Source organism: Zingiber officinale, chromosome 5B (assembly GCF_018446385.1).
Source record: "Zingiber officinale cultivar Zhangliang chromosome 5B, Zo_v1.1, whole genome shotgun sequence".
Classification (NCBI taxonomy): Eukaryota; Viridiplantae; Streptophyta; class Magnoliopsida; order Zingiberales; family Zingiberaceae; genus Zingiber; species Zingiber officinale.
In genome coordinates, this window is record NC_055995.1 from 108,732,532 (window position 1) to 108,749,495 (window position 16,964).

General features: G+C 41.0%; 2 protein-coding genes across 2 annotated transcripts; both read left to right on the forward strand.

Moving 5' to 3' along the window:
* The first annotated feature begins 3,861 nt into the window (after window positions 1-3,861).
* Window positions 3,862-4,740, forward strand: LOC121986904 (probable aquaporin TIP5-1). Its single transcript, XM_042540832.1, has 2 exons — window positions 3,862-3,988; window positions 4,070-4,740. Exons 1-2 carry the CDS (start codon window positions 3,862-3,864, stop codon window positions 4,738-4,740), a joined length of 798 nt encoding a protein of 265 aa, XP_042396766.1.
* Window positions 4,741-11,514: 6,774 nt separating this feature from the next.
* On the forward strand, window positions 11,515-14,026 carry LOC121987724 (probable methyltransferase PMT17). The gene is made up of 5 exons (XM_042541461.1): window positions 11,515-12,210; window positions 12,295-12,505; window positions 12,813-13,113; window positions 13,173-13,640; window positions 13,798-14,026. The coding sequence occupies exons 1-5, from the start codon at window positions 11,515-11,517 to the stop codon at window positions 14,024-14,026; spliced, it is 1,905 nt and encodes a 634-aa protein (XP_042397395.1).
* Window positions 14,027-16,964: the final 2,938 nt, after the last annotated feature.

Here is a 16,964-nt window from a genome sequence, read left to right on the forward strand (position 1 = left end):
CCACCTCCGCTCGGATTATGGCATTCTGCTCGGCGCTGAAGTCCCTTTTTCTTTGCTTTACTGGCCGAGCGTCCGGTCGGATGTGGAGCTCATGCTGCGCTATACTTGGTGAAATTCCGGGCAGCTCATGTGTCGACCAGACGAAGACATCATGGTTTCTTCGAAGGCATTGGATCACCTCCTCTTTCTGATTCGCCTCTAGATCGGACGCGATGAATGTCGTGGCCTCCGATCGGGTCGGGTGTATCTGCACTTCCTCTTTTTCTTCATAAACTAAAGAGGGAGGCTTTTCAGTTATAGAATTTACCTCGATCCGTGGCGACTTCCGAGAGAAATTTGCTTCTGCTCAGACCATTTCGACATAGCATCGTCGAGCTGCCAGTTGATCTCCCCGTACTTCTTCCACTTTGTCTTCGACGGGGAACTTGATCTTCTGGTGGAAGGTGGAGACGGCCGCTCGGAACTCGCTGAGCGCCGGTCGTCCCAAAATGACGTTATATGACGAGGGAGAGTCGACCACCACGAAGTTTGCTGTCCGCGTCCTCCTGAGCGGCTCTTCTCCTAGCGAGATAGCTAACCGTATTTGTCTGACCGGCAGGACTTCATTGCACGTGAACCCGTAGAGGGGGGTTGTCATGGGCAGCAGCTCGGCGTGATCAATTTGTAGTTGATCGAAGGCCTTTTTGAATATTATATTGACCGAGCTTCCTGTGTTAATAAATACGCGGTGAATAGTGTAGTTGACTATTACCGCTTTAATGAGGAGAACGTCGTCGTGGGGTACTTCAACTCCTTCCAAGTCCCCGGGCCCGAAACTGATGTCAGGTCCGCTCGCCCGCTCTTGGCTGCAGCCGACTGCATGGATTTGGAGCTGCCGGACGCTCGCTTTCCTTGCTCGGTTAGAGTCACCTCCGGTCGGCCCATCAGCTATGATGTTGATCTCGCCCCGGGAAGTGTTGTTTCTATTCTCTTCCTCCCGGGCGGACGGTCTGGATCGCTCCCTAGACTGCCGGGGATTGTCTTCTCGTCTCGGTGTATGAAGCCGTTCGGGAGTTTGCCTTTGCCTCCTATCGGGCATTGTCCTCTCGGCTATACGAGGCCTCTGTCGCTTGTTGGATGATGGTGATCTACGACCACCACTTTGGGGAACGGGATGGGCAATCAGGGGTAGACTCCGACAGTCTCTGGTATTGTGGGTGTCCGTGCGGTGGAAGGAGCAGAACATAGGAGTCTATTTCTTCTTTGGCTTGGGCCGCTCGGCCGCTACTTCTTGCACGTGGGACCTCACATGGGGGGAGCGGATTGCTTCGGTCCTCGGTCCTCTCGGCGGTTGATGAGCGGCATGAGGCTTCCGCTCGACAGGAGGAACCCGCTTGGTTGGAGCTTCTTTTTTCCGGGATGCTTGGGCTTCCTCCACGTTGATATATTCGTTGGCCCGGTGTAACATTTGGTCGTAGTCTCGAGGAGGCTTCCGAATGAGCGATCGGAAGAAATCCCCATCCACGAGGCCTTGTGTGAAGGCATTCATCATGGTCTCCGAGGTGGCCGTTGGAATGTCCATGGCCACTCTATTGAACCGCTGGATGTAAGCTCAGAGCGATTCGCGGGCTTCCTGTTTGATGGCAAACAGACTAACACTGGTTTTTTGATAGCGCCGACTGCTTGCGAAATGGTGGAGGAAGGCCGTTCGAAAGTCTTTGAAGCTTGAGATAGATCCATCCGGCAATCTTCGAAACCACCGTTGAGCCGACCCAGAGAGGGTGGTGAGGAAAACCCGACACTTCACCCCATCTGTATATTGATGCAGGGTTTCCGTGTTATCAAACTTGCCCAAATGATCATCCGGATCGGTGGTTCCATTATATTCGCCGATTGCCGGGGGCACATAGTGCTTCGGCAGAGGATCTTTCAAGATGGCCTCTGAGAACTGACGATTGACCCGCTCGGGCGATGAGTCCGCTCGAGGGGCTTTTCCTTTTCTGTCTTGTCCAGGCATTTCATCCGAAGAAGATCCCCGATCTCTATTGGTTGCTGCAGCTTCGGGGGTGCAGAATAGGGCCCGATGAAATGCAACGGTGGCCTGCGGTGCTTCCGCTCGGCCACCAGACGCGGACGTTGCTTGCTGCTCCGGCCGCTCGGCTGCTGCTTTCTATTTTTGCTCCACAAGCTTGGCGGCCCTCAACTCGATCAGAGCGTCAAGTTCCTCCATGGAGAGCGTCACCGTGTGTTGTCGTCCAGTCTCGTCCATTGTTTCCATTCGGATGCAGGAGCGTTCCCACAGACGGCACAAAATTGATCTTGTCCGAATGCTGAATCAACGGACGCTGGGCACGTGGCGCTCCCCGGCTGCTGACGTGGATCTTCGACTGGTTGCACGAACCTCCGGCGAACCTGCACAGAAGTCGGGCCGGGAAGGGGTTCCCGGCGGCGACCCTCCGACGCTCAAGTCAGGCAAACAATTAGTAAAAAAAAGTGGCTCCAAAGGTGTCGAACCCGTACCTCCGGCGAAGTATAAGGCTTCTTATATAGGGCTGGAAGAAACCCATGCACGCCAATCGAGGTAAACACGTGTTCTTAGCCCATACTTCGGTATGTGTTTGTCAGAGAGCTTACCTGACACCATACTGCTACAGTCCAAGAACGCTCTCGATGGGACAGCAGAACACCTCGTCGCCGGATTAGGAGTATGGCCTAGTCATAGGACTTGACCGCTGTCATAAGATATAAATTGTCCTCTCCTTACCCCATGATGAGGTGCCCGTCCGGCCGGTCGGCACTCATCTTACTCCACACCCAAAACCAATCACACCCCGTCCGGCTCTTCGTATGCCTCGGTATGCTGGGTAGATCCTCAGTAAGGTGCTGTGGAGACTGCTAACAGTATGTCACCTTGTCTTCGGCCTTCCGCTCGGCTCTTCGCTACTGTTCAATTGAGCGCCAGAACCCCGACTTCTGTCGGGGCGCCTTTTGCCATCGGTTATTCACCGGTTGGCCGGCCGGGAGGTCGGCCCATCCTTCTCCGGTCGACCACCTGACCTTTTAACTCCTCCGTGGCATTGACCCCTCAGAATGAGGATTCCCTTTTCTAATCGCCGGATCAGCAATAAAAATACTCAGCATACAATAGGCAAACAATCACGATACAGTCTAGAAGTTGCAAATATGCTTGACGCCATCAATCACGATACTTTGGCCCAAATCAATTTTGTCTTCTAGATACTTTGGCCCAAAATCCTCAGACATGCCCCTCTGGTAGGCGTCGGTAATCGAGGACCATGCCATTGACACAATCTAGAGGCAAACTCATAAAAGGAACAGGATCAATTGCAGGGAATTCTGAATCTTTATTTCTCTTTGAGATCTCAATTCTTTTATTCACTGGAGTTGATTTGAGTGTCTAAGGAGCTTTGCTAGACACATCCGGTGCCCTTAACACCTGTTACTTTACGCAGGTCGGACAGAATGTGCAGGAGACTTCGTTAATAATATCCAACAATAAAACATGAATCAGATTTACTACCCAATACTGAACATTTTTCAGTAATTAAATGCTCAAAATTCTTGAAGGGATTATTATGTTTTTTTTTCTTCTTTCTTTATTACAGAAAAAGAAACTAGTATTAAGTGTCTATCTTTCAGGACACATTCAAAATCATGTTAAACGGGAAGAGAGAAAGGAAGGATTCAGAACCGCCCGTAACTGCCATGCAACTGTTTTTATCCTGCGAAATTCGACGACGATAGATACCCTGCCCTGCCCTGCCCTGCCCTGCCCTGCCCTCACCTGCCTTAATCCCATCTTTCCAATTTTCGGTTTCCAGTCCGACGTTTGCACTAGTCATAGAAGGAGTGGCATCTGAGATGACTTCCACCGACCGATGCCGACTCCCTGTCTGGCTGTCTCCGGCCTCCCGCCGTTCATATCTGGCAGAATTCATCTCCACCTTCTTCTTCGTCTTCGCTGCCGTCGGCTCCACGATCTCCGCCCGTACATACTAACTCGATCGGCAATAATGTAATTATTCATTGTTGAGTCTAAATGAAACTACTACAAATGATCCATTTTCAGGAATGCTAACTCCCGACGTTACGTCGGAAGCCTCGTCACTTGTCGCGACGGCGCTAGCGCAGGCCTTTGCCCTGTTCGTATCCGTCTACATTGCCAGCGACATCTCCGGCGGCCACGTCAACCCCGCGGTCACGTTCGGCCTCGCCGTCACCGGCCACATCAGCGTTCCCATGGCCCTCCTCTACTGCATCGCTCAGTTGCTCGGCGCCACCTTCGCCTGCTTCCTCCTCTGGGTCGCCTCAGCCGGACAGGCGATCCCCACGACAGGGATAGGGGCGGAGATGACTGGGTTTGGTGGGGCGGTGGTGGAAAGCGTTATCACCTTCGTGCTGGTGTACACGGTGTACGAAGCGGCGGACCCGAGGGGTGGTGGAAGCGGTGGCGAGAGGAGGAGAAACGGGGAACGAAGGGTGGCGGCGTCTCTGGCTGCGGCGCTCGCTGCGGGGGCGTGCGTGCTGGCGGCCGGTTCCTTAACGGGTGGGTCGATGAACCCGGCACGGTCTTTCGGACCGGCCGTCGTCAGCGGCAACTTCAAGAACCAAGCGGTCTACTGGGTCGGGCCTCTAGTCGGTGCGGCCCTTGCTGCCCTGCTGCACCAGATGGTGGTCTTCCCTTCCCCTTTTCCCGCCGCTGACTCCAATTCCACCTCCAGCGTTACGATAGCGGTGTAGAATAAAGCTATCAGCCTTCATATATAATTAATTTTAGCATTATAAGAAAGCTAATTAAGCTGTTTAATTAAAAATCTTTCTAGTATAACAGCAAAATAAAAGCAAACTAGGCAGTCGTCTTTCTCTTTAGATAAAAGTGTGTGATTGAAGGTCTGCTCTCGTTTCTTAAATTCATTTGTCGTTGTAATAAGAGAGAATGTTTGTATTTCTGAAGCTTGTTATTGAATGGGATATCATTTTGCACACAATGTGCTAACAATTTCAAGCTTGTTTTTTTTTTTTTTTTTGTGAATTCGTGATTTGAATTTCAAAATCAGAGGTTCTCAGCCACTAAGCGTTTCGCAGCACGCGATTCACACGTGCTGCTACTCATAATGTAATGCGATCCCCTTCCTCTAGCCACATTGAGAACGAACTCTCGCCCCCGGGCTATGGTGCAACTGAGGACGAACTCTCCGTTGCCACCTAGGAGAAGGCAAAAAATGGTCGTGTTTCAATTGTGCCCCTTTATTTATTAGCATTTTTTAAAATATATATATATATATATATATATATATATATATATATATATATATATATATATATATATATATAATCTATCACACCAACACTCCCACACAACTAGCCCCACGACACTTATTGGCATTTTTGATATTTGAATGAAAAGTTATGATCCAAAAAATATGTCTTTTCATAGTCAATATCAAACACCATAAAATACCATTCTACACAAACAATCCAATATCTTCGTAACAAAAACCTTTTCTCTCAAAGTTACTTGCTTTGTTATGTGTTATTTGTATATTGTTATATTGGAGTAGCAATATATAAACATTCAATTGTCAAGTTTGAATAAATCTAAGGTATTTGGGTTGTTTTTAAGGTATTTGGGTTGTTTTCAAGTGTGCACTTTGGAAACAATGTTATTAAAAAATCCATTGTATTATGAAGGAACATTTGGTTAGTCCGAGTGTATCACCATGGTGGGAGCATATTGTTTCTTAAGGAAAGCGGGTGTACGTCTGGATTCGTTCTCTAATTTATTACGGAATTTATGAAATTCCTCATTGTCGACAGTTTCCTAAGAGCATCCACATCAGTTACCCTATTCAAAGATTTTATCATAAATTTTGGATAGGTTAATTAAAAAACCTCTACATCAGTTATCCTATCCATTCCCTAAATTTAGATTTGATGAATAGTGATTCTCTAAATTTAGGTAATGAAATCTCTACCCTAAAAATAAAATAATATTTTTTTTTAATCTCTCTCCTTCCACTCAATCTCTCTCCTTCCACTCATTCCATAAATATAATAATAAAAAATAAAAGAAAGAGAAGAAAATAATAAAAAATTAAGGATGATGAAAATTTTAAGGTATTTGATGTAGTGTGTAGTGAAAAGTGATTATCTAAATTTAATAAAGTGGGTCATTTACCCTAAATTTTAAATATAATAATAGAGAAACTAATGTGGATGCTCTAACAAGAGCAAAATATTTGGAGAAGTAAAATCCTGCAACAATCAACAACAACAATAATTAATAGTTTCTTGACCGGGTTTCCCACGAATAATCTTAAGAAATTACTTATGGCTTCTCAAGAAAATTTGCCTCGTAACTTTGCTGCAAAATTTGTTAAGTCAAAATGGTTTGATGAAAAAAACTTTTGATGTTGGCAAAACAAATGACATTTCCTTCTCACTTCACTAAATGTGGTATATGTTCTTACCACACCGAAATTGGTAGAAAAAGAAAATGAAACTGTGGCACAAACAAGGATAAGACAAAAATTGGATCAAGACGATTATGTGTGCAAGGGGCATATTTATAATGCAATGACCGATGCTTTGTTTGACCAATACTACTAGTACACCAATAGTCAGTAATGAAGCAATTGTTCATGTAAATGTTGATGTCAATCCTCCTAAATTAGGGAGAAGTAAAAGAGCTCGAAAGGATAAATCTTTTGGATTTGACTTCGTTATGCATCTTTTAGAGGGAAATAGGGATTCAAATGTGAAACAGATAATCATATCTAATTCAATAAAATCTTATTCCAAAACATATAAAGAAGCAATGAAGTCTATGAATGTTGTATTTTAGAAAGAAGTAATTAATGATAAAATGGAGTCTATTATAAATAATAAAATGTGGAAATTAGTTGATCTTCTACCAGACTCAAAATCAATCATTTGTAAATGAACCTTTAAAAAGAAGACGAATATTGATGAAACTATAGACAAGTTCAAAGCGAGGATGGTAACAAAGGGCTTTGAACAAAAGGAAGGTCTAGACCATTTTGATACCTATCCACCCATTGCTAGGTTTGCTACTATTAGAACCTTGTTTGCATTATCACATCTTGAGATACATAATGTAAAAATAACTTTTCTTAATGGAAAGCTAGATGAGGAGATCTATATGGAACAACCGGAAGAGTTCATTATGCATAGATGAAAGCAAAAAGTGTGTAAATTGGTTTAGGCATTATATGAACTTAAAAAGGCTCCTAAACAATGACATGAACATTTTAATCAAGTGATAGTTGCTAATGGATTTAAAATGCATGAATGCGACAAATATGTGTATAGAAAGTTTAACAATAATAAAAGCGTAATTATTTGTCTTTATATGGATGACATGTTGATCTTTGAAATCGATATGATTAGTGTAAATGACACTAAATCATTATTGTCATCCTGCTTCGATATAAAAGATTTAGATAAAGCAGATGTAATCATAAGCATACAAATCTTGATCTTGTTCTTTCACAATCTCATTACATTTAAAAAGTATTGAGAAAGTTTGACTATTTTGATTATAAGATAGTCTCAACACATTTTAATTCTAGTATTAAACTGCATCCTAATACAGGAAGAGAAGTTAACCAACTAGAATATGCTAGGGTTATCGGTTCTCTGATGTATGTAATGATATTGACTAGACTTAATATTTCATTTGTAGTTGGAACATTGAGTAGGTATACCACGAATCCTAGTCAATTTCATTAGAATGCAATTTATTGAGTATTGAAGTACTTAAAACACACTATGGATTATAATATATCTTATCCTGGATATTCTCAAGTTCTAGAAGGATATATAGATGTTAATTGAATATTTGATTCAAAAGATAATGCATTTACAAGTGGATGGATATTCAAAATTGATGGATGAGCCATATCTTGGGGTTCCAAAAAGTAAACTTGTATTGTTGATTGCACAATGACATGTGAGTTTATAACTCTTGCTTCATGTGCTAAGGAAGTAGAATAGTTGAGAAATATATTAATGGGAGTTCATTTATGGCCAAAATCAATGCCTTCAATTGTTATACATTGTGACAATGGGGTTACACTATCAAGGGCATATAACAATATTTACAATGAAAAGTCGAGACATATTGGATTGAGATATAGTTTAGTTAGACAATTGATATTTGAATATGTTATAACTATAGACTATGTAAAGTTAAGTCTTAACTTGACTGACCCTTTGACAAAATGCTTTATAACGTATCTAGTTTTGAGAATATCAAAGGAGATGAGGCTAAAGCTAACTTATTGATCATCGATAGTAAAAACTTGACTTAACATTGGATGATTTTCAAATCTTGGGTTAAATGAACAAAGTATACTATATGGATGGTTGAAACACTTAATTTGTCCCAAGGGATGTGCTTGGTTCACGTAATGGAATAGGTAGGAAAAGCTTTGAATGGAGTTATAAAGGGCAATCCTTCGGAATGCTTAGTTATGTGAGTATTCTTGATAACATCCACCTATGTGAATGTTGAAGATGATGTCATCTCTAGTGTGGTCTGGTTAACTAGATAAATATCCATGAAAAACTAAGGTAGTAAGACACAAGGCTAATCAACGTGTTGCCAATATGAATACCGAGGATAATAATAGTTTATATGTGAGATCGCTCTAATTAATCAAATAAGGTCACTTGATTAAAGTTGGTCTATCAGTCACCTTGGTTAGTATTTGAGAGGTCTTCACTATGTAAAAGTTTAAATCCATTAGATACTTTTATTTATGTACAACGCTTGTCGCTTGATAATTAAAAGTTTTTAAAAAATTATTTTTATAGAAATGATGGAGGATTATCGATGATTTCCGTAAAATGGAAAAAAGAATGGAAGAAATAAGGAACTTAAACAATTGTGTTGATTTTTGAATGAAAGGTTATGATTTAAAAAACATGTCCTTTCACAGACAATGTTTCAAACACTGTAAAATATCATTCTACACAAACAATTCAACATATTTATAACTAAAACTTTTCCTCTCAAAGTTACTTACTTTTCAAAGTGTTATTTGTATATTATTATATTACAATAACAATACACAAAATTCAATTTTTGAGTTTGAATAAATCCAAGGTATTTGGGATTGTTTTCAAGCGTGTACTTTGGAAACAATATTATTAAAGAGTCCATTGTATCCTAGAGGAATATTTGCTTAGTTCAAGTGTATCATCATGGTGGGAGCAAATAGTTTCTTAAGGAAAGCTAGTATATATGTCTTGGATTCGTTCTCTAATTTATTAAAAGATTTATGAAATTCCTCGATAGTGGTAGTTACTTGACAAGAGTAAAATTAAAAAAGTAAAATCCTGCAACAATCGACAACAACAACAATAGTTTCTTAACAAAAACAAAATCGATTAGATTTCCCACCAACATGCAGCACTATCAGATTCCACAGCTAGCCCCTGACGGTATCAAGCATGCCTTCTTTGTTTCACATCCGATCGAGTGAAACCATAGTGTACGCCAACTATAGTCACCATCTATATCTTGTCACTAGACAACGATGATTTAGAGACTTATGTCGAAGCCCCACAATAATGAGATGCTCCTATCATCACCAGCCTACATCCAACCACTAGCAAATACACAGGAACTGCCATCTATAGCAACAACTTTGAGGAAGAAGAGGTAGGCCACTGGCTTCATAAATTCTCATGTTCTAGCACACGGCTACATTCGTCGACTGTCGCCATCGCTGGACATTTGCTGCCGAGCTGGTGTACCTAGACCAGAGGCCACAAGGGTCAGTATAAGGTCCCCTTTGTCAGAGGAGATCCTCTAGTCCATTTTTTATGAATCAAAAGATGATCCCTTTGTATGTATTCATGGAGATTGATGACCTCCACCTGTAAAATAGGTGGGGACCATTAATCTCCACTAATACATATAAAGGGGGCATCCTCTAATTCACAAAATGTGGACTAGAAGATCTGGCTTCCCCTTCAGAAGAGATCCTCTAGTCCGCTTTTTGCGGATCAGAGGATGGTTCCTTTATATGCATTGGTGGGGATTAATGGTCCCCACCTGTAAAATAGGTGAGGACCATCAATTTCCATCAATACATGTAAAGGGACCATCCTCTGGTCTGTAAAATACGGACCAGAGGATCCGACTTCTCTCTCAGAGGATATCCTCTAGTCTATTTTTTACGGATCAAAGAATGATTTTTTTTTATATGTATTAATGGGGATTAACGATCTCCATCTAATTATACTTGGTCGCAAGATTCCTCTAATGAGGAATCCAACTAACTCCTTTGTTTTGGTTAGAGGCAACAAACTCGGACTTATGCCACCTATTAGGTTGCTTACCTGCACACAAACAACAACCTTGACATGAGTCTTGACGACTGCGGGCTCCTTTCCCAATGAGTGGAAGAGCTAGGAATCATAATATATCCGGACTATTTTTTTTAACATAAAATAAAATAATACATAACAATTAAAATCATAAGTAAAATACTTGTTCATTGTAATATGCAAAACTTCAATATTTTTACTATGGAACTCGTAAAATTCAAAAACTTAAAAAAAAAAAAAGTTTAACAATATAATTTTTTATATCTCTATCATTCTACAAGAAATTAATGAACTTTGAATAATATAAATATCTCTAAAATCAATTTGATGATCGAATTAAAATATTTCTTAACTAGATTATACAAAGATGATCCGTATAGACATGCATGCATATACTATTGAAATTGTGATTTACGAAATTAAAATATTTCTTAACTAAATTAATGAAATTATTTCTATTTACTATTATTTGTTCTATTGATCTTATCTCATCTCGAGATTTCTTCACCTTCACCTTCAGAAGATATCTAGAAAGGAGAATTATTAGAGGGATTTCGAGAATGATCAATCTGGTGGATCCAGTACTCAAAGGAATATTAACTTCATCATATTGTTGCACTATTTATAGATTTTTCAAAATGGTCATCCATCAAATATGCTAGTGGTATACACTCCTATTATACTTGAGCAATAAATTCTATCTTGATTACTCGTTCACCTGGATAAAACTAGACACAAGTTTCAACTCAAATTTCAACGTATGTTAATCCTTTTGTGAGATGATTCATGATATTGTAATAATCTCAAGTAGGATTATCAGTTATAATTGTTCTACATGACACACCACATTGATCTGATCCTAGGTAAAACATAATACCATATTCTCTCATAGCAAGTCATGTCTAGTGGGTTATTTCATAAACATCCCATCTCGACCTTAATTACAAAACTAATTTAACAATTTATATTTTATGTAAACGAACTGTCCACACAGAAGCGGGTGAATCTCACGAGACCGGAGCATTCTGAGGCAGGCAACTCTGCACCAAAACCGGAACCCCGTTATTATTTTCACCAGAGAGGAGAAGTTGCGATCAAATCAGGGCAGCGTGGAGAAGAAGTTTAAAGCTGTGCCTGTTTAGGTGTTTATAATTAATGGCGAAGGAGTATCCTGGATCTCCCAAGATCCACACTCTGGAAATAAAGAGGAATCGCGTGACCTACATCGTATTTATCAGCGGCGTATGCATCCTGTTTTACGTCCTCGGCGCTTGGCAAGGCGCTGCCCCTGTTCCATCAGTGCTGAATCCCATTTCGAACTGGGAGAAAGCTGACTGCGACCATCATGCGGAGATGGCGTCTACTTCATGGTCAGAAGGGAACGTCGACGTCGCACTCGATTTCGAAGCCCACCACCAGCTAAGCCTGGATGAGACGACAATAGCGATAGAGAAATTCCCGTCCTGCGCCGCAGAGTTATCCGAGTACACACCCTGCGAAGACTTCAGCAGGGGGAAGGAGTTCCCGAGGGAGAAGCTGGCTTACCGGGAGAGACACTGCCCTTCGAAACACGAGCTGCTGCAGTGCCTGATTCCGGCTCCGCCGAAATACAAAACTCCTTTCAGGTGGCCTCAGAGCAGGGACTACGCCTGGTACGACAACATTCCTCATAAGGAGCTCAGCATCGAGAAGGCCGTTCAGAACTGGATCCAAGTGAAAGGCGAACGGTTCATGTTTCCCGGAGGCGGGACCATGTTCCCGCTCGGTGCTGATGCCTACATCGACGATATTAATGCTCTCGTCTCGTTGACGGATGGAAGAATAAGGACTGCAATTGACACCGGCTGCGGAGTTAGTAATTAATCAAATTAAACCTATAATTAATTATGAGTTAATCTTCTCGCTTAATTAATTAATTAATTAATTAATTCGCAGGTTGCGAGTTTCGGTGCTTATCTCCTGCAGAGAGATATCTTAACTATGTCATTTGCGCCGAGAGACACGCATGAAGCCCAGGTACAATTTGCTTTAGAGCGGGGAGTTCCGGCCATGATCGGAGTGATGGCGACCAGGAAATTGCCGTATCCGGCTAGAGCATTTGACATGGCTCATTGCTCGCGCTGCCTGATCCCTTGGTATGATTATGGTAAGCTAGCTAGTCTTATTCCATATTAAATGTACTCTAGCTCCAGTATTTGATTAATTCGGTACATAAATTAATCAAAAATTAATTTAATATTGATTAATCAAATTAAATCGAAATTTTACTAAAACTGAATTAACCGAATTAATTATTTCAATTAATACCAAATTAATTTAATTTATTTAAAATAATAATAATAAAAATTTATATAAAATTAATATTAAATTAATCAAATTAACCAAATGTTCACCTTTAGCTCTAAGGTACATTTAAGTATATTAATTCCGTGGATCTAATTTGTCTATCACAGACGGCCTGTATCTGATTGAAGTAGATCGGGTTCTAAGACCAGGAGGCTACTGGATTTTGTCCGGTCCTCCGATTCGCTGGAAGAAGTACTACCGTGGCTGGGAAAGAACCCAGGAGGATCTAAAGAAAGAGCAAGATACAATCGAGGAAATCGCCAGGCGTCTTTGCTGGAAGAAAGTTATCGAGAAAAATGATCTTTCAATTTGGCAGAAACCCATCAACCATCTCGACTGCATCGAAAGTCATCGGAAAACCCCCCAGAGAACGCCAAACTTTTGCAAAGATAGCAGTGATGTCGCATGGTGATTAATTAATTAAGTTGTTAAATTTCTGCTTATGGAATTAATTAATTAATTTCCAGGTACAAGGAAATGGAGGTCTGCGTCACCCCTCTGCCTCGAGTGGGAAGGCGAGATGAGGTAGCGGGCGGTGAGGTCCAGAGATGGCCTGAGAGAGCATTTGCTGTCCCTCCGAGAATAACCGAGGGAACCATCCCAGGGCTGACTTCGATGAAATTTGAAGATGACAACAGAGTGTGGAGAGAACGGGTGGAGCATTACAAGCATATCATTCCAGCTCTGTCTCAAGCGAGATATCGAAATGTGATGGACATGAATGCCCACTTGGGTGGATTCGCCGCAGCACTGGTGAAGCATCCTGTGTGGGTGATGAACACTGTTCCTCCCGACTCCGATCATGACACTTTGGGTGTGATCTACGAGAGAGGATTTATTGGAGCATATCATGATTGGTGTGAAGCCTTCTCAACTTATCCAAGAACTTATGATCTCATCCATGCCACCTCCCTTTTCACCATTTATCAGAATAGGTATATATATATACATTACCCCAATTGATTGATAGAACAATATAATTAATTGGAATATTCCTAGCTAGCTCTCCTGATCTCATTGTCATTTAAACTAATTTATGTGATCTTAATTAATTGTCTCTAATTAAGATGAGGTCTATATATATATGTGCAGGTGTGACATAGTATACATTCTCTTAGAAATGGATAGAATTTTGAGGCCAGAGGGTGCAGTGATAATACGTGACACTGTGGATGTGCTCGCAAAAGTCCAGGTTGTAGCTGATAGGATGAGATGGAATAGCAAGATTATGGACCATGAAAGGGGGCCATTTATCCCCGAGAAGATCCTCGTCGCTGTTAAGACATATTGGACTTCTGCTGATGCTTCTACACAGGAGTAATAATTGTTTCCTTCTAGGCATCAAATTAAAGTGTGTGTTTTGGACTGTGCTTTTTCATCTCTCTCTCATTGAAGAAACAGGTGTAGTTGGCCGTTTTTAGAATGCACGAAGGAAAGAAACATGACTTTCAGGATCAAAGTGATATACTATACAATTGTATCGTATGATTAGAGATTTTTATTTATTATGTTATTGCACTTGTCCCTTGAGCAAAAGATTAAAAATAGTATGATGCAGCAGCAAAAGCATTCAGTAGATTCCATCAACAGTTGGAATCGTCCCAATACGGCACAGACATCTCCAGGCTTAGTTAAGCCCAATGCTCAAACATATAAATTATTAAAAAAAATAAAATAAAAATAAGGCTCCATCCAACGTTTTTTTGCTTTGATGTTCATAAAATTTTAGCATCATTAAAAAAGGAATTATAAAAAAAAGTCAACAATCCTATTTTTGACAAAAAATTAATTGAATTTTTTTAAATTAAAATGGTAAAAAAGGTTTAGTCCTTATTTAATCATTAGTCAACAAATTTTAGTATTTAATTTTTAAAAAATACCGTTGATATTGGGAGTAAAATATTAAACCCAAAGTTTTAATATATGACTAATGTTAAAATTAGATTTGTTGAGATCTAATCAATTTATGTCAAGTATGCTTAAGCAAGTTACTTGACAGTTAGGCTGTGTTTGGTAGGGTATAATCTGCCTTGTAATGTAATTCAGATTACATTACAAGATTGTTTATTTTGTTTGGTTTCATTTTTAACTTGTAATGTAATGTAATCTGGATTACAAAATGTAATGAAGTTTTGTAATCTGGATTACAAAACAAACACATTGTAATCCGATTACATTACGATGTCACTTTTAACAAAAATTTGAATGTCAAATATACCCCTAGTCTGTCGTCGCCCATCTTCGCCCGCCCACCGCCACCACCCACCACCGCCCCCCAGTGGCTGACGACTGGCGGGCGACCGTCGGCGGCCTACGACCGGCGACCGTCGGCGGCCGGCGACCGTCGGCGACCGTCGGCGGCCGACGACCGGTCGGCGACCGTCGGCGGCCGGCGACCGGCCGACGACTGTCGACAGCCGGCGACCGGCCGGCGACCGGCGACCGCTGGCAATGGCCGACGGCAGCCGGCGATGGCCTAATTCCCTTTAACTTATTATTTCTTTTCCCTTTCCTCTTTCATCGCTCCTGACCTAATTCCTTCTCGTAACCGAGCCTCCTCACCAGCAAGTCGTGCACCTCGCATGGCGGTGAGGACGCCTGGGCTACGACAACAACGACGCCCACGGCAGCAAGGACGCTCGTGGCCGCTTCAAAGCCGCCATTGGTAAGCCTCCAGTGCTCAATATCATCACCTTCGCCAAGATCGAAAGCGACCAAATCAAGGTTTTTTCTTTCCCCAAATTGCATTATAGAATCTAAGTTTTTAAATCCACCCATGCTCCACCACCATCCATGACCTCCTCTGGAACCACAACGTCCTCGACAAGCTGATCCCCAAGTCCGTCAAGTGCTTCTCCTACGACGACGCCTCCGGTCTCCTCGAGGTCCGACTCTACAACCCCTGCTATGTGCACTACGAAGACGAGCTCACTTACTTCGACAGTGAGGTGCGGGGGAACCTCAGCTACGACACTCTGTAGGGTGGTCGGTGGGCACAGGAGGAGTTGTTCCTTAAATTCCTGGTCAAGGGGATCATGGCCACTGATCCCACCTTTGGCGTGATCCTCTTCAACATCAGGATTGTGCGCAAGCACCTTGACGCCTCTGCCTTCAACCTGCCACCGAAATGCCGCCTGGAAGTGGAAGAAGCGACCACCAGAATAGGTGAGTAGGCTCGATTGAAAACGAAGTGATCTTGCTGGGCGGCATTTCCTTTCGTGTTGGATTAGGGATTGATTTTGGTGTGATTGTTGCAGCATTTGTTCGCTACTGGATGATCGACATCTACTTCCTCTACATTTTCTATTTCTTCTTACTTTCCAACTAAAGATTGATTTTTTTTCCATTGACAATTCATTCTCTTCTGCAAAATATGATCTTCATGTTGTAAATTTCTTAATTTTTGTGGAATTAAACTTCAACATACGTCCATTTCGAATAACAATGCTTGTTGTTGAGACAATATTTATTGTTTACTTCAATGTTAATTCTACCAATGGGACATTTTGTTGAATAGCTCTTCACGTTCCGGTTGCTTTCTTTGATGATGTTGTCGTAATGAAAAATACTCAAACAACTCTCACAATACTAACATAAGGAATTTACTTAGTATCCATTTCAAGAAGAAGTCAAATTGATCATTAGTTATATGTGATTAACTCTCTTTGCATCCGTTTATGTTGCTTATTAAACGAGGTCAAATTGAATTCTTCGACAAATGAGATAGGTTTTCGAATAAATGTTAAAAATTGATAAACAAAAAACGTGGTAGAATTTACAAGAGATTTTGCTACATTTTATTTTAAAATAAAGGAATGGTGATAGAGTTACTTTTAGCATTTGGCACGTCACTTGCCTAGATCTTACTCTAGGCCATTATTCGTTATAAAACTTTGTTCCAAGTAATTTCAGTTTACTTTTGTTATATAAATTTTGTGATAGCTTTTAAAAATGTTGTTTTATAGTTATTCATATATCAAGATATTATAAAATATTTTAATAGTTAGCTTTTATAGAGTTATACCTCTTGTTCGATTCTTATGGTTTCCTATCAACAAAATATAGAGTTTTTTTTTTAAAAAAAAAATTGCCCATGAGATTTCTTTTTGTTTGCACTATGAAATTCTTGTATTTGTTGTTGCGATGTGGAACCTGTGCAAGTTATCATAGTTTTTTTTCCACGAAATATTAAAATAAAGATGTGATGATATTATTGTTTCACTAATGAAAATTTATCTTAAATTTCCATTATTTCTTAT